The sequence below is a fragment of the Chenopodium album genome, chromosome 11 (genome assembly GCF_948465745.1).
Source record: "Chenopodium album chromosome 11, dcCheAlbu1.1, whole genome shotgun sequence".
NCBI classification, from domain to species: Eukaryota; Viridiplantae; Streptophyta; class Magnoliopsida; order Caryophyllales; family Amaranthaceae; genus Chenopodium; species Chenopodium album.
In genome coordinates this window covers 10512861-10533788 of record NC_137844.1, presented here as the reverse complement: position 1 = coordinate 10533788, position 20928 = coordinate 10512861, and the positions used below count along the sequence as shown (strand labels likewise).

The following is a 20928-nucleotide window of genomic DNA, read 5'->3' as shown; positions in this document are numbered from 1 at the left end:
GCCCAACAGATCTTATACTACTAGTAGGGTCCAACAAGAAAAACGACCAGCCACTGCATTTTTCAAGCACATAGATTTATTAACGTTTTAAATTTTGCTAGGGTTTTTTTTCTTTGTTTTTTTAATTGACTTTTGTATCATTATCATTACAATAAAAAATAAATAAAGACCAAATGAATAGTCTAGAAAGTCAATAGACTAACACATACCTAATTAAAATATAATGTTTATAATCATCGTTTCAGTACATAAAATATTTTGTTAAATTTATCTCTAACGCCAACAACTTTGAATAAAATGAATAGGATTATCTTATACGAGTAGCTTTTTTTTTTTTCTTTTTTTTTGGGGGGGGGGGGAGGAAGAAAAGAAATAAGATTATTTCACCAAAAAAAAATTGTCAATTAAAAAATTATTATATAAAGTAATTTATTATTAATTTTTTTTACGTATGATTATGAATCTAAATGCATAACTTCAACCAACTAACTTACATCATCACATAAATATAAAATACATAATACAACCATTAAGCATTCAAATCATTCAACGAGATTGTTATGAGAAATGATGTGACTTTTAGGCCTAGTCTTTAGCTCACATAACTTGTTAACAAACCTAGATAAGGCTTTGGAAGAACTTCCAGTCTCACTTAAAGCCTCTAATGCATTATTTTGTAATTTGATGATCTTTTGTCTACTAGCTTCATCTTGATTAGCCGAGTTGGCTAAGATTTGAGCCAAGTCACATGGATTAGGAATCGTGTTAGATCCCTCACAAACTCTAACACCAACTTTCAAGTAGTCCACTAGCAATGTTGCATTTGAAAATTGATCGGCACCAAATGGCCAAGCAAGCAACATTACACTAGCCATGATCCCCTCAAGGATCGAGTTCCACCCACAATGAGTTAAGAATGTGCCAACTGCTGGATGCCTTAAAATCAGAACTTGTGGAGCCCACCCTCTTATGACAATCCCTCGGCCTGCCATACGTTCCTCAAAACCGGTCATGACCGTCTCACAGTCTACTTCCATTTGCTTAGCCGTGATATGGTCCCTTATTGGCCAAATAAATCTAACACCACTTCTTTCTAGTCCTTCAGCGATCACCTCAATTTGTTGACTTGTTAGTATAGCCTGGGTTCCAAACGATACATACACCACCTCATTATCTCGACACGTGTCAAGCCAAGCCAACATCTTATCCACCTCAATCGAACTAGCTCCACCTCGATCCTTGTACCCCTTAGCGGGAACCAACGGGCCCACATCCCAAACCCGATCATCATAACCCATACTACCTCTCAAATGGTCCAAATAAACTCTTTCCAACCCATCAAAAGAGTTAACCACAATCCCCCAACTAGCAATATTATCCCAAAACCCATCCTTAATCAACTCCGAATCCGGGTCCCCTTCCACGTAAGACCTATAAACCGGGGACAGCTGCCACCAAGGGTATTTCGGACAATTCGGCACATCCTCAAACAAAACGTCACCGTTTTGATCCCCTCCTTTAGGCATATTCTTCCAAAGGGAGTAAATCACGGATAAAGCCATACCCCCAGAAGGAGAAAAAACGACGCGTTTAACCCCCATTTCAACCGCAAAACGATGCGTCCAACCAAGAAACATATCCGAAATAATCGCAACAGGAGGACTCGGATGGGATTTGAACCAGTGACCTAACGGATCCCGCAATCTCGCCAGAGCGGGTATAATCTGCCGGAAACTCGCCGGCGGCAAGTCCTTGGTATTCTCTTTACCGGCGGGAATTCCGGGAGCCGAAGGAAAGGGTAATACAAGAGGGGTAATATTAGAAGGAAAAAGAGTAAGCAGAGGAGACAAAAGAGGAAGGTTCATAGGGGTGGTTACGACGGTGATGGTAAGGCGGCGCGTGGATAGAAGGTGGTGCGTGAGATCTAACAATGGTATCATATGACCTTGTGCTGGGTATGGGATCACTAAGATATGAGTTGTTTCAGTTTCGGTATCGGTTTCGGTTCCGGTTACGATTTCGGGTGCCATTTGATGGTTACGTAATAGAGGAAAATGGGAGAGGAATGAATGAATAATAATGGTGAATAGAAAATAGGTGATTGAGTGAATGAATGGTGGGTATTTTTGTAGGGTAGCAGAAGAATAATAATGAATGAATGAATGGATGAATATAAAGCGTTTCAAAAAAGGTTGGAAAGTTTGATGAAAATGATGAATTATTGGTTGAAATGGATCGTGATTCATGAATGGTGTTTAATAGTCAGTCAGTGGTTATTCCAAATAAAATAAAGTGAATGATGTACGTAATAAAGTTCGTACTGTAGTAGTCTATCTAGTAGACGTCTTTTTATATGTGGGATCCGTTGATTATGGTCGTCTATGAAAATCTTAGTTTAACTTAGAAATTATAGATTTTGTTGAGCGGTATATTTGAATAATTTAGAGTATAATCATAGATTAAGATACCACCAGTCCACCACTTTCACCGAGCAATTTGATGGAGTTGGTGATGTGATGGTTTAGTATGGATTTTTATCTTATTACTCCCTAAAAAGAAAAAAAAAAATGACACTTTTTTTTTCGTATTTAAATAATACTTTGTATAGTTTTATTTGTCTTTTATAGAAGTACAATTTTAATATGTTTCCTTCGTTCTTTTTTATTGCCCCACGAGGGATTTCACGCTTGCCAATGCATTACTTTAGTTATCAATATCTTCAATTATATTTTTGTAAAAATTATAAAAATTTGATATTTGAAAAGTAGAGTTCGATACGAATCTAACTAGATCTTACATGACTATATTTTTCCTAATGTATAAATCACAAATGATGGTCAAAGAACATTAAGTGAATAATGTAAAAGTGCTAATGGTGCAATAAAATAAAAAAGGAGGAAGTAGTTTAAAAAAAGGGATTTGATTGATTAATTAAATTTTAATACTTCGTATAAATATAAAATGAACTGGTATGAGTTAGTGCTAATGTATGGAATTGCCAACCATATTGTTAATTCTATCACCCTTAGAGCCTGTTCACTTCACTTTAATTTCAGTTCAGTTCACTTTAGCTCCAATCAGTTCAGTTTAATTCAGTTCAGCTTAATTCAGCAAATGTGAACAAGCTCTTAGAGCAATAATGAAGAATTGGATTTTTCTATTATTTTATTTTCTATTGATGATCTGACAAAAAGGACAATGATATGAGAATTTCATTTTGATTTTATTATTGTATCCATTCTAATGAAGGAAATCTACATCATTATTTTAGATAAGAAAAGCTATATTATGCATAGAAATATATACTTTGTTGTTTGTTAGACTTGTTTAAAATTTGGAGTGGTTAACCTACAATTTAAAATTTGTTTGTTAGACTTGTTCCACTATATGTATTGTGCTTAATAAGTTGTAAATTAAACCAATTGAAAATAATAATAATAATAATAATAATAATATAATAATAATAATAATAATTTATTATTATTATTATAATATAATAATAATAATAAAATTATTATTGTTATTATTATTATATTATTATTATTTTGACGCACAATTGAAAATAATAATTATTTTTGCTCACAATTTTTAGCATCTACTAATAAGGTCTTGGTTTAGTTTAAGAATAAGGCCCAACTTACAATATGTTGAATTTGCGCTCCTTTGTAATTTGTACTAGATGAAACCCGTGCGATGCACAGTTTGTTTGAATTTTTTTAAATATTATATATATATATATATATATATATATATATATATATAGAAATGGGATCATATGATACCACATCCCTTATGTGAGAACCCTATTATATGTGAGGACTCATTATAACCGTTGGACCAATTACATCCAACGGCCGCAATTAAATCCTGGTCAAACAAAACTCCTGCGTTTTTTCTCTCTCCTCCTTCCTCTTTCACGCGCTATTTTCTCTCTCCTCACTCAATTTCTCTGTTTTGTACTCTCTTTCTCTCTGCTATTCTCTCTGATTTTTCATCACTACTTCTTCAATCTTCATCAATTCTTTGTCAAGGTGAGTTTATTGTTTATATTTTTCTGTTTTTCAATTAATTTTAGGTCACATTCAGTTACATTCATCATTGATTTTCGTTTTGATTTTCGTTTGATTTTCGCTGATTTCAGCTCACATTGTTTAACAATTTGTGTCGATAATGTTTTACTTTGTTTTTTTCATTGATTTTAGTTTTATTTTCGTTTTTTTTGAGTAGTTATCAAGTTGATTTTGCCTTATTTTCGTTATTGTCCAGTTTTTTCGTTTTTTTGGAAACCTAGAAATCACTGATAATTTGTGCTATTATGTTGATTTTAGCTTGATTTTAGGTATTTTAATTATTTTGTGTATTTTAATTTGATTTTCGGTTTACTTTAATTCTCAATTATGTTTTATTTTCTGGTTTTATCTTATTTTTTGTTTGATTATAGCTTTATTTGAGTAATTATTAGTTGATTTTAGTTTTAATTTTGCTTCATTTGAGTAATTATCTTACATTTTCTTTGTTTTTTTTTTGGAAACCTAAAAGTAATTGCTATGGATTCTGCAAATGCAAATGTTCCTCAAGAAAATACAATGTATGTGTTTCTACTCATTTTATTTTTATTATTTGAGTTATTATTATTTTTGTTGTTGTTGTAGATTAGTTGATGAGTTGTATTACTTGTATGGGAGTTCTTGTAGATTAGTTGATAACTTGTTCATTTTATGTTTTGTTGTTCATTTATGAAATATTAGCTTTTTAATTGACAATTTACTGTGTGCTTTAATGGTGATGGCATCACATCATCTATTTACATTGTGTATACATTGAAGGCGCGTTTATATAGAGATAATATAAGATTCCTTTTCTTGATAAGATGTTTGTAGATGTTGGTTAATTGATTGCTGTTAATGCTGGTGTTTGCAGACATTTCTCAAAAGAGCACATTCACTTAGTTTATAACATGGTAAGTGTGACACAGTACTTCTTATTTGGTGTATAGTGTGTTTATTAATTGATGTTTACCAGAAGGCATGGTCATTAGTTTATAACATAATAATTTAAAGTGTACCACTGTAAAGAATAACAATTTTATATAAGAGAAATTTCCACTAGCACAAGAATTCTTTGAAGTTTTGGCTCAAGAGAGTATTGAAAGAAGGTGCTACGACACTGTTTCAGGAAAATAGATTATTGAGTCTAATTTGTAAGAGTACCTCCGAAATTTCCACAACTTACAAGCAATAAAAAGTTGTAGATTATGTTGGGAAGTAATTTTCAATACATCTAAAACTGCCACAGGTTAATACTTGTATGTGAAAGAAAATAGGAAAAAAACTATTTAAGATGGGAGTACAGGGCTCTCATCTCTTTTGTTTGTCTTAGAAATTCTCACAATCAAAATTCCCTGTGCAATGTTATTACTATAGTCACCACAAAGCTACCAACTTCGTCCTGTACTTAGTTCAGCTTTTCACATCAGAAGCCAAGAAGCTGATAGTTTGAAGGCGTTTTACTGTTCGGCTTTTCACATCAGAAGCCTAGAAGTTAGTTCATTATGTTGCACATCAGGTCTTAAAGTAGATATCAGTGAGAAAGAATTTGAGTTTAAGAACAAGTTCTCTAACTTCTTCACAGCTTTAAAAGTAGTTGATAACTTGTTCATTTTAGCACTAAGTATTTGCTCATTTGACAAATGAGCATTTAACTATTTGCTTATTTGAGAAATGAGCAATTAACTATTTGCTCATTTGAGAAATGAGCATTTAAGTTTTTGTTCATTTTGTTAAATTAGTAGCTAAGTATTTTCTCATTTGACATCAAGGATACCTATTTTGTTGAGCAGGACATCTGTTGAGACAGATTCTGCTGTTAATGTTGGTGAGCAAGATGCAGCAGGGGCAGGACAGTTAGGAGTTATTGGTGGTGACCAAGATGCAGCAGGGGCAGCACAGTTAAGAGTTGGTGGTGACCAAGATGCAGCAGGGGCATCACAATTAGGAGTTGTTGGTGGTGACGAAGATGCAGCAAGGGCAGCCGTTGTTGGTGGTGACCAAGATGCAGCAGGGCCAGCACAATTAGGAGTTGTTGGTGGTTCTACACAGCCACAATTTAAAGGAAGGAGTTTCAAGACAAGATCTTCTAATGACAAAGGAAAAAGGGTTTTAAAGGACACATTAAAGAAAGAAAAACAGATGATTAAGGTAGTGGAGATGAAATCCAGCAATGAATTGCAAGGTTTGAAGTCAGGCAATGAAGTGGAAGGTTTGAAGTCTCATATTCATGGGACATTGCATAGTCGGATGTCACCCTCATCCATTGTTCAAGTTATGGAATTAGTTTTACTTTCACAAAATCAGTTGAAAGCAGTTAGAGATATAGGATTTGGGTCGATGGAGTTTTTGAAGTGACCCAACTGCCTTTGCGGTTGGGTTTATGGTTGGTGCAACACTTTGATGCTAAGACGTGCTCATTAAATATTCCTGATTCTGATCCTTTCCGTATTACTGAAGACCATGTGCATGAAGTTCTTGGGTTGCCAATAGGGGGCATAGAGATTGATAAAAATAATTTTTCCAGAAATAAAAAAGTCATTCAGCAATGAAAAAAGCAATTCCAAAGCAACTCACTCTCTATCAAAATAGGGGAGCTTAAAGAGTTTTTGAAGAAGCATAAGTCAGCTAGTGCTATGTTCAAACGGAACTTTGTAGTTCTTTGTGTGTCTACACTGATGGATGGTAGTCTTCTTATTTTTATTATGCTCATTTTACTTTCAATTTGCTCATTTTCAATTTAGTTTGCTCATTTCTATTTTATTTTGCTCATTTAAATTTCTATTTGCTCATTTCTCTTTTGTTTTGCTCATTTTTTGTCAGGGAAACAAAACATGAATATTAATTCTGATATTCTTACATTTCTTTCTGATGTTGATAAAATCAAGGACTTGAATTGGTCAAAGTATATCCTTGATTCTGTCGTGAAGGGCAAGCTTTTCTGGGAAGAACGTCCAACTCGTTCTTTTCCTGGGTCTTTATTGTTTCTTATGGTATTACTATAATTTTTGTTTATTTTTAATGTAGTATTTCTTACTTATTTGTTGATTTTTAATTTACTAATTTTTCTTTTCTTACTTGTTTGTAGTTATTATATGTTGATCTTTGTACTTGAGGAAGTTCGAGCTGCACGTGAAATTCCAATTTTGAAAGGGTGGACAACAGCTATGTTGTCAACACGTGAGAAATTGGAACTCTTTAAATGGAGGCTTGGAAATATTCGTGCTAAAAAGCTTGATGCTGGTTCTTCTAGCATGACACAGCCTAAAATGGTGTTTAACTATAATTTTCTGTTTTATTCTTTTCCTTTTTATCCTACATTTTTAACTTTTTTGTTTTTTATTTAGGAAAAATTCATTCCTTCTGAAGTGGAAACTCAAGTAGTTGCCAATAAGGTAATCATATATACTGTAATATTCTTTGTTCTTTTTGGAAATGACCAACTAATTTTTGCTCATTTGTCTAATGAGCAAGCAATTACTTGCTCATTTTTTAAATGAGCAAATAATTTTTTGCTCATTTGACAGATGAGCAAATTATGCAATTGGTTATGTGTTATAAGTAAGCTTGGTTTATATTTGTTAGGATATTTGCTTTCAACTTGTTCTAACTTTCTTTTTCTTTTTTTTTTTGTTTTGTTTTTGTTTGATTTTAGGAACAATCTGATCTAATTCGTACAAAAAATGAAGAAAGTGAACAAGATCCAAAGAAGGTATTTATATGAGTTTTCTGGAAACCAATATTAATTCTTTGTTCATTTTTAGACATTGTTTGAACAAGAGTATTGATCCCTTCTAATTCTGCACTCTCCCCCTCCTCCACCTCTTAAACACACACACAAACACACACAATTATTCTTGTTTATTTGTCATTCTTCAATCATAATCTGAATCAATTTTTTGCTCATTTGTGAAATGAGCAATTAATTTTTTGCTCTTGGACCGGCCGTGGAATGTGAAGAGCACATAAAGCCTGAGAATAAAAAAAAAAGAATTGAAAAATTAAATTTTAAAGAAAAAAAGAAGCCAGATCTAATAAAAAGGGAACATATTATATTCTTGAAATTACCATCAACAACAGAAAGAAGCAAGTGAGAAAAAAAATGAAGAAGTGGAAGGATTAATACTTTTTTCTGCTCTAGTACTATTGCTTCTAGTTATTTTGTATCAGCTTTATTGTCTTCTTAGATCTTAGTGCATGGTCATTAGGCAACTTCTACCCGAATTCCTGTTTCTTGGTGCTGTCAGCCTAGTAGTCTGTCAAGGTCATCCTGCTTTCTCTGTTTTGTTTGTTTGGTTTTTTTTTTTTATATATATTTTAAACCTCTGCTTTCTCTGTTGATTATGTTTGACCTAATTTCAACACATATAGGTTATATGGCTGTGTTAACACTCTGAACTCCATCTGACTTTCTTAACGGCCTAGGGAACACAATATACTAGTTTATGTGCATATAGTGTGAAGCAGTTAGTTTTTGTGGGAACACATTATCGTAAAGGGAGCTTTGACGAGGGTAATGTGTTTCTTCTCATCAGTTTGCAAGACTCATTAATTGAAGTGGAGTTGTAGTATGTTGAGCAGATCTTAGTTTCAAGTTTTGGGAAGAGGAATGGGGTGACTTGGCATTGTAGTTTGTAGAGTTCTTCTCAGTATGATGCATAGAGGCAAGTGGCCATATGTGTGCTTTTGCATTACTCATATGCATCTCATGAATATAGAAAAAGTATTTTATGTAAATGTTGGTCTTTGGTTACTGCAATCTTGTGAAACTCATTTATGATAAATATGTGGATATTTCTTGTAAGCAGGAGCATTATAGTTCTTAATTTTTTTGCTCATTTGTCAAATGAGCAATTAATTTTTTGCTCATTTGTCAAATGAGCAAAAACTTCAATGCTCATATAAAGTTCAATTTGCTCATTTTTATATGACTTTGCTCATTTCATATCCACTTTGCTCATTTCATATTTACTCTTCTCATTTATATTTATCTTATTTATGTTTTTTTTATACATAAATGCCTTATGGAGCTTGCAACAGCATCTACAAACCTGGTCTTGGCATACATGGATTTCAGTCAAAAACATGAAGCTGCCATCAAGTATTTTCCAAACAACGAGAAGATACAAAAGTTGAAGGAAGATGCCATGGGCATTTGTGATGAGCATAAGATGAGCTCCAAAACTTTGATTGAAGATAATACTCTTTCATTTAGCCAAGATGAAGAGTATTGGCAAGATCCGGCAGTAATTGAAGCTTGGGATAGGTTTTCTAAGATTTCAAGCAACAAAAAGCATGCTGAATCTTTAATCAATGCAATGGTTGTTCATCCAAATGAATCGGAACCCATTGATGTTACTAAGATTGCTTCTGAAAGTGTTCAGATAGCAAGTTGTATTCCTGATGTTGGATGTTCAGATAGGGATGCTAAAAATGTGTTCAAAAAACTTGGAGATTCAAGTTTAAATCTGCTTCAGGATGTTCACTTGCCAAAGGATCTGGAACTCCTACATTCAATTTAGGAGTCTTTTCTCAAGAAACTGATTCTCCCCCTAGTAATACGCCTACTTAACCTGTAGTTGCTTCTGTCAGTGCACAAGTTGGTGTTTCTGTTGCTGATGCTTCTCAAGCTGTTGGTGATGCTCTGAATGCTAATCCTCAAGATCTCATTTCTGATGCTCAAGAAGCTGTAATTGTGCATAAGAGAAAAGGTGATACTGAAAAGAAGAGTTTTATTCCAAAGAAACGCAAACCTCAGCCATCAGTGCTTCTTAGATCACCTTTTAAGTCCCGCATTATGATAATTTACAATCCATTATCACCAGTTCAGATGAGCGTCTTGAGAGCAATGTTTGCTGATGATAAAAATCGTTTGTAAGTATTTTTTTTTATCTATAGAATTTATTATCTTGTACATTAACTTCCATTTGTTTTAGTCATACTAACTTTCTTTATTCTTTTTATGCAGTGAACCAGTATTTAATGGAGAGAATGGTCTTGAAATTTTGAGATGACATCTTGAGAAGCTTTATAATAAAAATAAAGTTGATACAAAGATCATTAATGCTTGGTGTAGCATTCTGAATTATAATGAGCATTTTAGAGATCCAAATTCTCCTGCTCGTTTCTTTTTTGACCTTAGTGCTACTGTAAGTTCAAATTCTTTCATTTATTTTGTTTTATTGAATTATTTTTTTTTTTGTTGTAATTAATTTTTTTTCTTTAACATGTAGGACTGTTTATTCACTATGAGATAGATTCTGTTGCCCATCGAAATAAGATGTTTTTTGAGGTTGCTGAGAATTTGTACATGAAATCAGTTGTACCACACAAGGATATTCAGCTTTTTTTCTTCCCAGTTTATGAAGAAGATCATTACTATTTGGTATGTTTTAACACTACCACACTGAATGGTAATATCGAGCTTTTTGATTATAACGAAGATGCTGGAGATCATAAACAGCTTTTAAAACATTTGGTATGGCTTAAAAGTTAATCTCTATTCACATTATGTTTGTTTCTTTTACTTGAATTATCAGATTTTATTATGTTTGCTTATTTGATGTTTTTATTTTTAGAGAACTGCTTTTTCAAACTTTATTCAATGTGAAGGAAATGTACAAAGTTCTATTTTGGCAAATGATATCAAGCGGATGGAAATTTCTGTGATTAATGGTTCATGGAAGTCTTCGGATAAAAATCATTTGCATTGTGGAGTTGCAGTGATGAGACTCATGGAAACATACATGGGTTGTGCAAAGTGGGATCCTGGTTTGAAGAAAAATAATGTAAGTCTTTCAGATTAGTCTCATTAATAATAAGATGTTTTGGTCTATTTGCTTACTTGTTCATTTCATAAATGAACAAAGAAATGTTTGCTCATTTCACAAATGAGCAACTAATTCTTTGCTCATTTAAGAAATGAGCAATTAACTTTTTGATTATTTGCTAAATGAGCAAGAAATTACTTGCTCATTTATCAAATGAGCAAAGAAATGTTTGCTCATTTGACAAATGAGCAAGGATTTACTTGTTCATTTCATAAATGAGCAAGGATTCCTATCAAATGTTTACTTTAATTTTGAGGTCTATGGTCCATTAATCTAGCAATACCTTAGGCCATTGCCTTACAAGTTACAACTGCAACTTGTGGTGTTACTTTTACTGGTCACTGAGGAAACTTGTGATTAGGTTGTTGGACCTTACGCAGTTACGCAACTTGATTGATTTTAAATACTTAACGGGTTCATATTTCTGCTATTGTATATGGTTTGGCTCATCAGAGAATGATGATTTACATCTGAATTATGGAAAACTTGATGCTTTATTGCTCGAGGGTGTTGTTTGTTAGTGACATTAATGGTTTGGGCATGCACTTTTGTAGAAAAACTTGAACCCCTTTGCACTGTAGTTTCTGGAGAAGTTTTTCTTGCCCAGAAAACAGTTTTGCAATAGATTGCAAAACAGAACCTATTTTCATAGTTTTTGACTTCAGTGCCTTCAAATAACTAACAAAATCTTTGTACTCCGACTCATTAAGTTTCTGTTGGACCTGCAAGGTCAAGAAAAAGCATTTGCAGTGAGCATTTATTCCATCTTACATTTCTTTCTGATGTTGATAAAATCAAGGGCTTGAATTGGTCAAAGTATATCCTTGATTCTGTCGTGAAGGGCAAGCTTTTCTGGGAAGAACATCCAACTCGTTCTTTTCCTGGGTCTTTATTGTTTCTTATGGTATTACTATAATTTTTGTTTATTTTTAATGTAGTATTTCTTACTTATTTGTTGATTTTTAATTTACTAATTTTTCTTTTCTTACTTGTTTGTAGTTATTATATGTTGATCTTTGTACTTGAGGAAGTTCGAGCTGCACGTGAAATTCCAATTTTGAAAGGGTGGACAACAGCTATGTTGTCAACACGTGAGAAATTGGAACTCTTTAAATGGAGGCTTGGAAATATTCGTGCTAAAAAGCTTGATGCTGGTTCTTCTAGCATGACACAGCCTAAAATGGTGTTTAACTATAATTTTCTGTTTTATTCTTTTCCTTTTTATCCTACATTTTTAACTTTTTTGTTTTTTATTTAGGAAAAATTCATTCCTTCTGAAGTGGAAACTCAAGTAGTTGCCAATAAGGTAATCATATATACTGTAATATTCTTTGTTCTTTTTGGAAATGACCAACTAATTTTTGCTCATTTGTCTAATGAGCAAGCAATTACTTGCTCATTTTTTAAATGAGCAAATAATTTTTTGCTCATTTGACAGATGAGCAAATTATGCAATTGGTTATGTGTTATAAGTAAGCTTGGTTTATATTTGTTAGGATATTTGCTTTCAACTTGTTCTAACTTTCTTTTTCTTTTTTTTTTTGTTTTGTTTTTGTTTGATTTTAGGAACAATCTGATCTAATTCGTACAAAAAATGAAGAAAGTGAACAAGATCCAAAGAAGGTATTTATATGAGTTTTCTGGAAACCAATATTAATTCTTTGTTCATTTTTAGACATTGTTTGAACAAGAGTATTGATCCCTTCTAATTCTGCACTCTCCCCCTCCTCCACCTCTTAAACACACACACAAACACACACAATTATTCTTGTTTATTTGTCATTCTTCAATCATAATCTGAATCAATTTTTTGCTCATTTGTGAAATGAGCAATTAATTTTTTGCTCTTGGACCGGCCGTGGAATGTGAAGAGCACATAAAGCCTGAGAATAAAAAAAAAAGAATTGAAAAATTAAATTTTAAAGAAAAAAAGAAGCCAGATCTAATAAAAAGGGAACATATTATATTCTTGAAATTACCATCAACAACAGAAAGAAGCAAGTGAGAAAAAAAATGAAGAAGTGGAAGGATTAATACTTTTTTCTGCTCTAGTACTATTGCTTCTAGTTATTTTGTATCAGCTTTATTGTCTTCTTAGATCTTAGTGCATGGTCATTAGGCAACTTCTACCCGAATTCCTGTTTCTTGGTGCTGTCAGCCTAGTAGTCTGTCAAGGTCATCCTGCTTTCTCTGTTTTGTTTGTTTGGTTTTTTTTTTTATATATATTTTAAACCTCTGCTTTCTCTGTTGATTATGTTTGACCTAATTTCAACACATATAGGTTATATGGCTGTGTTAACACTCTGAACTCCATCTGACTTTCTTAACGGCCTAGGGAACACAATATACTAGTTTATGTGCATATAGTGTGAAGCAGTTAGTTTTTGTGGGAACACATTATCGTAAAGGGAGCTTTGACGAGGGTAATGTGTTTCTTCTCATCAGTTTGCAAGACTCATTAATTGAAGTGGAGTTGTAGTATGTTGAGCAGATCTTAGTTTCAAGTTTTGGGAAGAGGAATGGGGTGACTTGGCATTGTAGTTTGTAGAGTTCTTCTCAGTATGATGCATAGAGGCAAGTGGCCATATGTGTGCTTTTGCATTACTCATATGCATCTCATGAATATAGAAAAAGTATTTTATGTAAATGTTGGTCTTTGGTTACTGCAATCTTGTGAAACTCATTTATGATAAATATGTGGATATTTCTTGTAAGCAGGAGCATTATAGTTCTTAATTTTTTTGCTCATTTGTCAAATGAGCAATTAATTTTTTGCTCATTTGTCAAATGAGAAAAAACTTCAGTGCTCATATAAAGTTCAATTTGCTCATTTTTATATGACTTTGCTCATTCCATATCCACTTTGCTCATTTCATATCCACTTTGCTCATTTCATATTTACTCTTCTCATTTATATTTATCTTATTTATGTTTTTTTTATACATAAATGCCTTATGGAGCTTGCAACAGCATCTACAAACCTGGTCTTGGCATACATGGATTTCAGTCAAAAACATGAAGCTGCCATCAAGTATTTTCCAAACAACGAGAAGATACAAAAGTTGAAGGAAGATGCCATGGGCATTTGTGATGAGCATAAGATGAGCTCCAAAACTTTGATTGAAGATAATACTCTTTCATTTAGCCAAGATGAAGAGTATTGGCAAGATCCGGCAGTAATTGAAGCTTGGGATAGGTTTTCTAAGATTTCAAGCAACAAAAAGCATGCTGAATCTTTAATCAATGCAATGGTTGTTCATCCAAATGAATCGGAACCCATTGATGTTACTAAGATTGCTTCTGAAAGTGTTCAGATAGCAAGTTGTATTCCTGATGTTGGATGTTCAGATAGGGATGCTAAAAATGTGTTCAAAAAACTTGGAGATTCAAGTTTAAATCTGCTTCAGGATGTTCACTTGCCAAAGGATCTGGAACTCCTACATTCAATTTAGGAGTCTTTTCTCAAGAAACTGATTCTCCCCCTAGTAATACGCCTACTTAACCTGTAGTTGCTTCTGTCAGTGCACAAGTTGGTGTTTCTGTTGCTGATGCTTCTCAAGCTGTTGGTGATGCTCTGAATGCTAATCCTCAAGATCTCATTTCTGATGCTCAAGAAGCTGTAATTGTGCATAAGAGAAAAGGTGATACTGAAAAGAAGAGTTTTATTCCAAAGAAACGCAAACCTCAGCCATCAGTGCTTCTTAGATCACCTTTTAAGTCCCGCATTATGATAATTTACAATCCATTATCACCAGTTCAGATGAGCGTCTTGAGAGCAATGTTTGCTGATGATAAAAATCGTTTGTAAGTATTTTTTTTTATCTATAGAATTTATTATCTTGTACATTAACTTCCATTTGTTTTAGTCATACTAACTTTCTTTATTCTTTTTATGCAGTGAACCAGTATTTAATGGAGAGAATGGTCTTGAAATTTTGAGATGACATCTTGAGAAGCTTTATAATAAAAATAAAGTTGATACAAAGATCATTAATGCTTGGTGTAGCATTCTGAATTATAATGAGCATTTTAGAGATCCAAATTCTCCTGCTCGTTTCTTTTTTGACCTTAGTGCTACTGTAAGTTCAAATTCTTTCATTTATTTTGTTTTATTGAATTATTTTTTTTTTTGTTGTAATTAATTTTTTTTCTTTAACATGTAGGACTGTTTATTCACTATGAGATAGATTCTGTTGCCCATCGAAATAAGATGTTTTTTGAGGTTGCTGAGAATTTGTACATGAAATCAGTTGTACCACACAAGGATATTCAGCTTTTTTTCTTCCCAGTTTATGAAGAAGATCATTACTATTTGGTATGTTTTAACACTACCACACTGAATGGTAATATCGAGCTTTTTGATTATAACGAAGATGCTGGAGATCATAAACAGCTTTTAAAACATTTGGTATGGCTTAAAAGTTAATCTCTATTCACATTATGTTTGTTTCTTTTACTTGAATTATCAGATTTTATTATGTTTGCTTATTTGATGTTTTTATTTTTAGAGAACTGCTTTTTCAAACTTTATTCAATGTGAAGGAAATGTACAAAGTTCTATTTTGGCAAATGATATCAAGCGGATGGAAATTTCTGTGATTAATGGTTCATGGAAGTCTTCGGATAAAAATCATTTGCATTGTGGAGTTGCAGTGATGAGACTCATGGAAACATACATGGGTTGTGCAAAGTGGGATCCTGGTTTGAAGAAAAATAATGTAAGTCTTTCAGATTAGTCTCATTAATAATAAGATGTTTTGGTCTATTTGCTTACTTGTTCATTTCATAAATGAACAAAGAAATGTTTGCTCATTTCACAAATGAGCAACTAATTCTTTGCTCATTTAAGAAATGAGCAATTAACTTTTTGATTATTTGCTAAATGAGCAAGAAATTACTTGCTCATTTATCAAATGAGCAAAGAAATGTTTGCTCATTTGACAAATGAGCAAGGATTTACTTGTTCATTTCATAAATGAGCAAGGATTCCTATCAAATGTTTACTTTAATTTTGAGGTCTATGGTCCATTAATCTAGCAATACCTTAGGCCATTGCCTTACAAGTTACAACTGCAACTTGTGGTGTTACTTTTACTGGTCACTGAGGAAACTTGTGATTAGGTTGTTGGACCTTACGCAGTTACGCAACTTGATTGATTTTAAATACTTAACGGGTTCATATTTCTGCTATTGTATATGGTTTGGCTCATCAGAGAATGATGATTTACATCTGAATTATGGAAAACTTGATGCTTTATTGCTCGAGGGTGTTGTTTGTTAGTGACATTAATGGTTTGGGCATGCACTTTTGTAGAAAAACTTGAACCCCTTTGCACTGTAGTTTCTGGAGAAGTTTTTCTTGCCCAGAAAACAGTTTTGCAATAGATTGCAAAACAGAACCTATTTTCATAGTTTTTGACTTCAGTGCCTTCAAATAACTAACAAAATCTTTGTACTCCGACTCATTAAGTTTCTGTTGGACCTGCAAGGTCAAGAGAAAGCATTTGCAGTGAGCATTTATTCCATCTTAGATCATAAACCAAATTGCTCTGGGCCCATTTGTTGTGTAGAGAAAACATGAGAATTCCTGGATATTACCAATGGTTAGCTTGGCCTGCAATAAAGCATGATAAACGATACAAAGCAAACAGGAAATCATCCTTTTCATTGCTGAACTTTCAAAATGCAAGCCTAAAAAACTACACTATTGCTCATTGTTGTGGGTTAATTGAAATTAGTTTGAGCCCTTAATCCTTTCAGTTACTGTCTTATAAATGTTAATTGAAATAAATGTTTGCTCATGTTATTGAAATCTCCTTAATTGTATAGGGTGATTATGTTATTTGTTTTGCAGCTGATAATCTTGGCTAAACTTCGTGAAAAGTACATCCTGGGAATAATTACAAGTGAAGTGAACACTATTCAATCTGTTAAAGAAATTCCTCAGAAGAAGAAAAAGCAAAGTAAAGTTTCTGTTGCTGACAAAGAAGAAAATGCTGAAAAAGAAGAGCTTGAAGAAGAAAAAGTTCAAGCAAGAAAGAGCAAAAGAATGAAGAAAGCCGAATGTTAGGGAATTAAATAGTTAGTAGTGATGATTTGTCTTTTTTGGTTTAGGGAATTGGGTAAATTAAGATTTTATCTACTTTTAAGTAGTCTTTGAATGATGTAAAACCGATTTATAAACAGATTTTACCAACAGAAGCCTACCTTTTTTTTTATTATAGTGATGATTATATTTGAATTAAAATTCAATCTTTTATTTGTTTTTACTTCACATACCTTGTTATATACAGCCAGTGTTCATTTGAAATATTCGTTCATTTGTTAAATGAGCAAACAGATGCTTGCTCATTAAATGATAGATCAATGAATTCTTGCTCATTTGATAAATGTTCAAAGAATTTCTTGCTCATTTGATAAATGAGTAAAGAAATGTTTGCTCATTTCACAAATAAGCAACTATTTTTGCTCATTTAAGAAATGAGCATTTACCTTTTTGATTATTTGCTAAATGAGCAAGGAATTACTTGCTCGTTTGATGATTGAGAAAAGATATGTTTGCTCATTTGACTTGAGGAGAGCTGATTTTGGACTGGGAGATGAAACAGGAGTGCAATTGTTCCAAGTTCATATAATAGCTAATTTGCTCACTTGCCAAATGAGCAAATAATTATTTGCTCACTTTCCAAATGAGCAAATAATTATTTGCTCATTTGACAAAATGAGTAGTTAACTATTTGCTCATTTGATAAATGAGCAAGGAATTATTGCTCATTTGAGAAATGAACAAATATTTAGTCACTCATTTGAATATGTTCTATTTTCAATTCAACAATATTTGCAAAGCATTAAACTATGATTAGTACAAAATTAATAATATATTATTAAATATAAAAATTCAACAAAATCTTATATGTATATAAAAGTACCATTACACTTTTTTTTGGACAATTTCTAATATCATGATGACTCAATTCACCACAACCTCTACATAATCTCTTCTTTTTTTGGTTTTGTTCTACAACTTTTTCTTTTTCTCCCTTAAGCCTTTTTGCACTTCTACCTCTTGTTTCAACATTTGACACATCAATCTCAGTCGCTTTCTTTTTTGAAGTCTCTTCATTTGATACATGAACTCCAGTCCCTTTATTCTTTGAAACTTTTGGAGGTTTGACAATTATTTCAGTTGGCACACTAGCTCCAATCAATAGCTCAATGTCTCGCTCTTTGTTTTTTGCACTTCCAGTTGTTGTTTCATTATTTCTTGCAATCCTCTTTGCTTCCAAATCCTTTCTTATTCCTTGAAGATTTATCACAAGGTCTTGAATATCTTCATCTTTGCCTTCTGCCAAACTTACACAAGTGTGTATCTCTGACCATAAATCATTTAACAATTTTTTCTTGTCTATTATATTAGCACATTGCTCCAACAGGTTTCCTCCCAAGTCAAAAATTGGTTTCTTTAATGCCATAGTAGTCCACTTGTGTAGCATATACTGCTCAGGAATGGTTTCAAACCTTTTTGCTTTTCAAACCCAAATCATATGTCTACATGGAATTCCTTGCCTATAAAATAGCTTGCAAGAACATGTGGTGTCATAGTTAGTTGGATTAAACACAACATCAAATGTTCTAGTCCGATTTCCTTCACTTACTGTTGCAACTTCCAATTCATTTTCTTTCTTCAATTCATCAACACCACAAGAAAAACAAGCAATTTCAACCTCGTATTGAAATTCATAAAAGACAGAGTTAGTATATAAATGTGAGGCATGCTTTTCTATCCCTAGTGGTGTTTTGCACTCAGGATATTTGTGCTTTGAATCATTATCATTCTGACCTTGAGTGTGTCTCTGGGCATCAATTGCAGCTTCATATCTCAAGTAAAACTCAACAAGTGACACATGAGGATTGATAAAGGAGCAGAAAAAGTTGTTTTCACTTTCGGATCTTGATGTTGTACGCATTATTCCTTTAAGGAACACATCTCTGAAATAGGCCGGAATCCACTTGTCTCTTATCTTGTATATATAACCTAACCACTCATGTTGTTCCAAGTGGTATTCAATCATCACCTTGTTCCACCTTTCTTCAAACTCAGCGGGTTCAATTTCAAGGTGCCAAACGCAAGCACATAATTTTTTTAGGAAACCAGTTTCTTCTTGCATGATTGATTTCTCCACCTTATCTGGTAACTTTTCATTATGTGCCACATACAGAACCGATGTTCAGTCTTCTTAAACACACTTCTAACAGCAATTTTCATTGCTGGATCCTGATTTGTGATCATACAATTAGGTTCATTCCCACCCATTGCCTTGAGGAATGATCTGAACAGCCATTCAAATGACACGATATCTTCCTTTGCTATGAAACCAACAGCAAAATTAATGCAATTCTTATGATGGTCAACCCCTGTAAATGGAGTAAACACCATGCTGTACCTGTTTACACAAACAAAATAAAGTTTAAATGAGCAAATAATTTAATACACATTTGAAAAATTATCAAATAATCGATTGCTCATTTGTCAAATGAGCAAATAACTCAATGCTTATTTGTGAAATAAGCAAACAATTCTTTGCTCTTTTGTCAAATGTGCAAATAATTGAATGCTAATTTGTCATATGAGCAAATAACTCAATGCTCATTTGTGAAATGAGCAAACAATTCAATGCTCATTTATCAAATGAGCAAATAATTCAATGCTCATTTGTCAAATGAACATGCAATTCAATGCCCATATACATACTCTTATCAAAGAATATTAGAATTATGGGGATATTTAATTTTCACATAGAAGTAATGAGCAATTAAAACTAATTTTATTTAAAACAAAGTCATTAATTTAAGCCATAGCTAGTAATAACACATAAATGAATTACCTATTGGTTTGGTATGTGGTATCAAAGGATACCATATCACCAAATAGAGCATAACTTTTTTTACAAAGGGGGTCTGCCCACAATGCTCTACAAAGGCAATAATCTTCATCCATCTCAAAATCACAGAAAAAAGTGCTCCACATTAGCTTTTTGTTGGTAAAATTATCCACGAACATTTGAGCATCGCTTCCTTGAATGTATGCTTTTAAATCTCTATGAAATTTTTTGAAATCTTCCTTAGATGCACCAATGTTTTCATATCCTCCAACAATTTCCTTCATCATTCGAAAAGTTGTAACAGGACCAATATTCACCTATTTAAAGAACAAAACAGTTTGTCACATGAGCAAATAATTCAATGCTCATTTTTAAAATGAGCAAACAATTTAATGCTCATTTGTCAAATGAGAAAAAAATTATTTGCCCATTTGTCAAATGAGCAAACAACTTTTATTAGAACATACAGAGAATTCATGAAACACAAGATAATTTGAAACATAAGAGAATTCATGAAACAATTCAATGCTCATTTGGCAAATGAGCAAAAAATTATTTGCTCATTTGTCAAATGAGCAAACAACTTTTATTAGAACATACATAGAATTCATGAAACATAAGAGAATTTGAAAGTGTTACCTTAGAATTATTCACAATTATTTTTTTGTGTAAAATGTTCATTTTCCTTCCTTCTTTTTGGAATAGATTGCAGCTAGGTGTATAAAGTGCATGAGTATGTCCCTCATGAAATTGTGTCACTATGAATGTGTTATCATCACAATGCTTTAGGACAATATGTGCCTTGCACCCAACACGAGTAACGAGTCTCTTCCTTTTGATTGAAGCTTTTTCTTCATTGTTTTCCCCTTCCTTGTTATTTAAATCTTTTTCTACAGTAGTCTTTCTTTTCTCTTTGTATCCTTCCTTATTGCACAAGATATACTGATATTTCAATTCTTTGCTTCTTCTTTGTCTTTTAGTTGTAGACTTCCTTGTATTGAAACCAGAAGCAAATGCATAGCCTTTATAAAATTCAAGGCCCTCTTCAAGATTATTAAACTTCATCCCTATAGCTGGTTTCAACTCATTGGGGCATATTGGATGCCATTCTTTTGTTCCTCCAGGAGTGATAAAAGGTGCTACTTTAGGAGAAACTACTATTGTAGGAGT

At 32.8% G+C, this 20928-nt stretch overlaps 1 protein-coding gene across 1 annotated transcript; it reads right to left on the bottom strand.

The window, feature by feature from the left end:
- Positions 1-435: 435 nt before the first annotated feature.
- LOC145568540 (UDP-glycosyltransferase 89B2-like) lies at positions 436-2162 on the bottom strand. The gene has a single exon (XM_081627961.1). It carries the CDS (start codon positions 2028-2030, stop codon positions 543-545), a length of 1488 nt encoding a protein of 495 aa, XP_081484087.1. The 5' UTR covers positions 2031-2162; the 3' UTR covers positions 436-542.
- Between the last annotated feature and the right edge of the window lie 18766 nt (positions 2163-20928).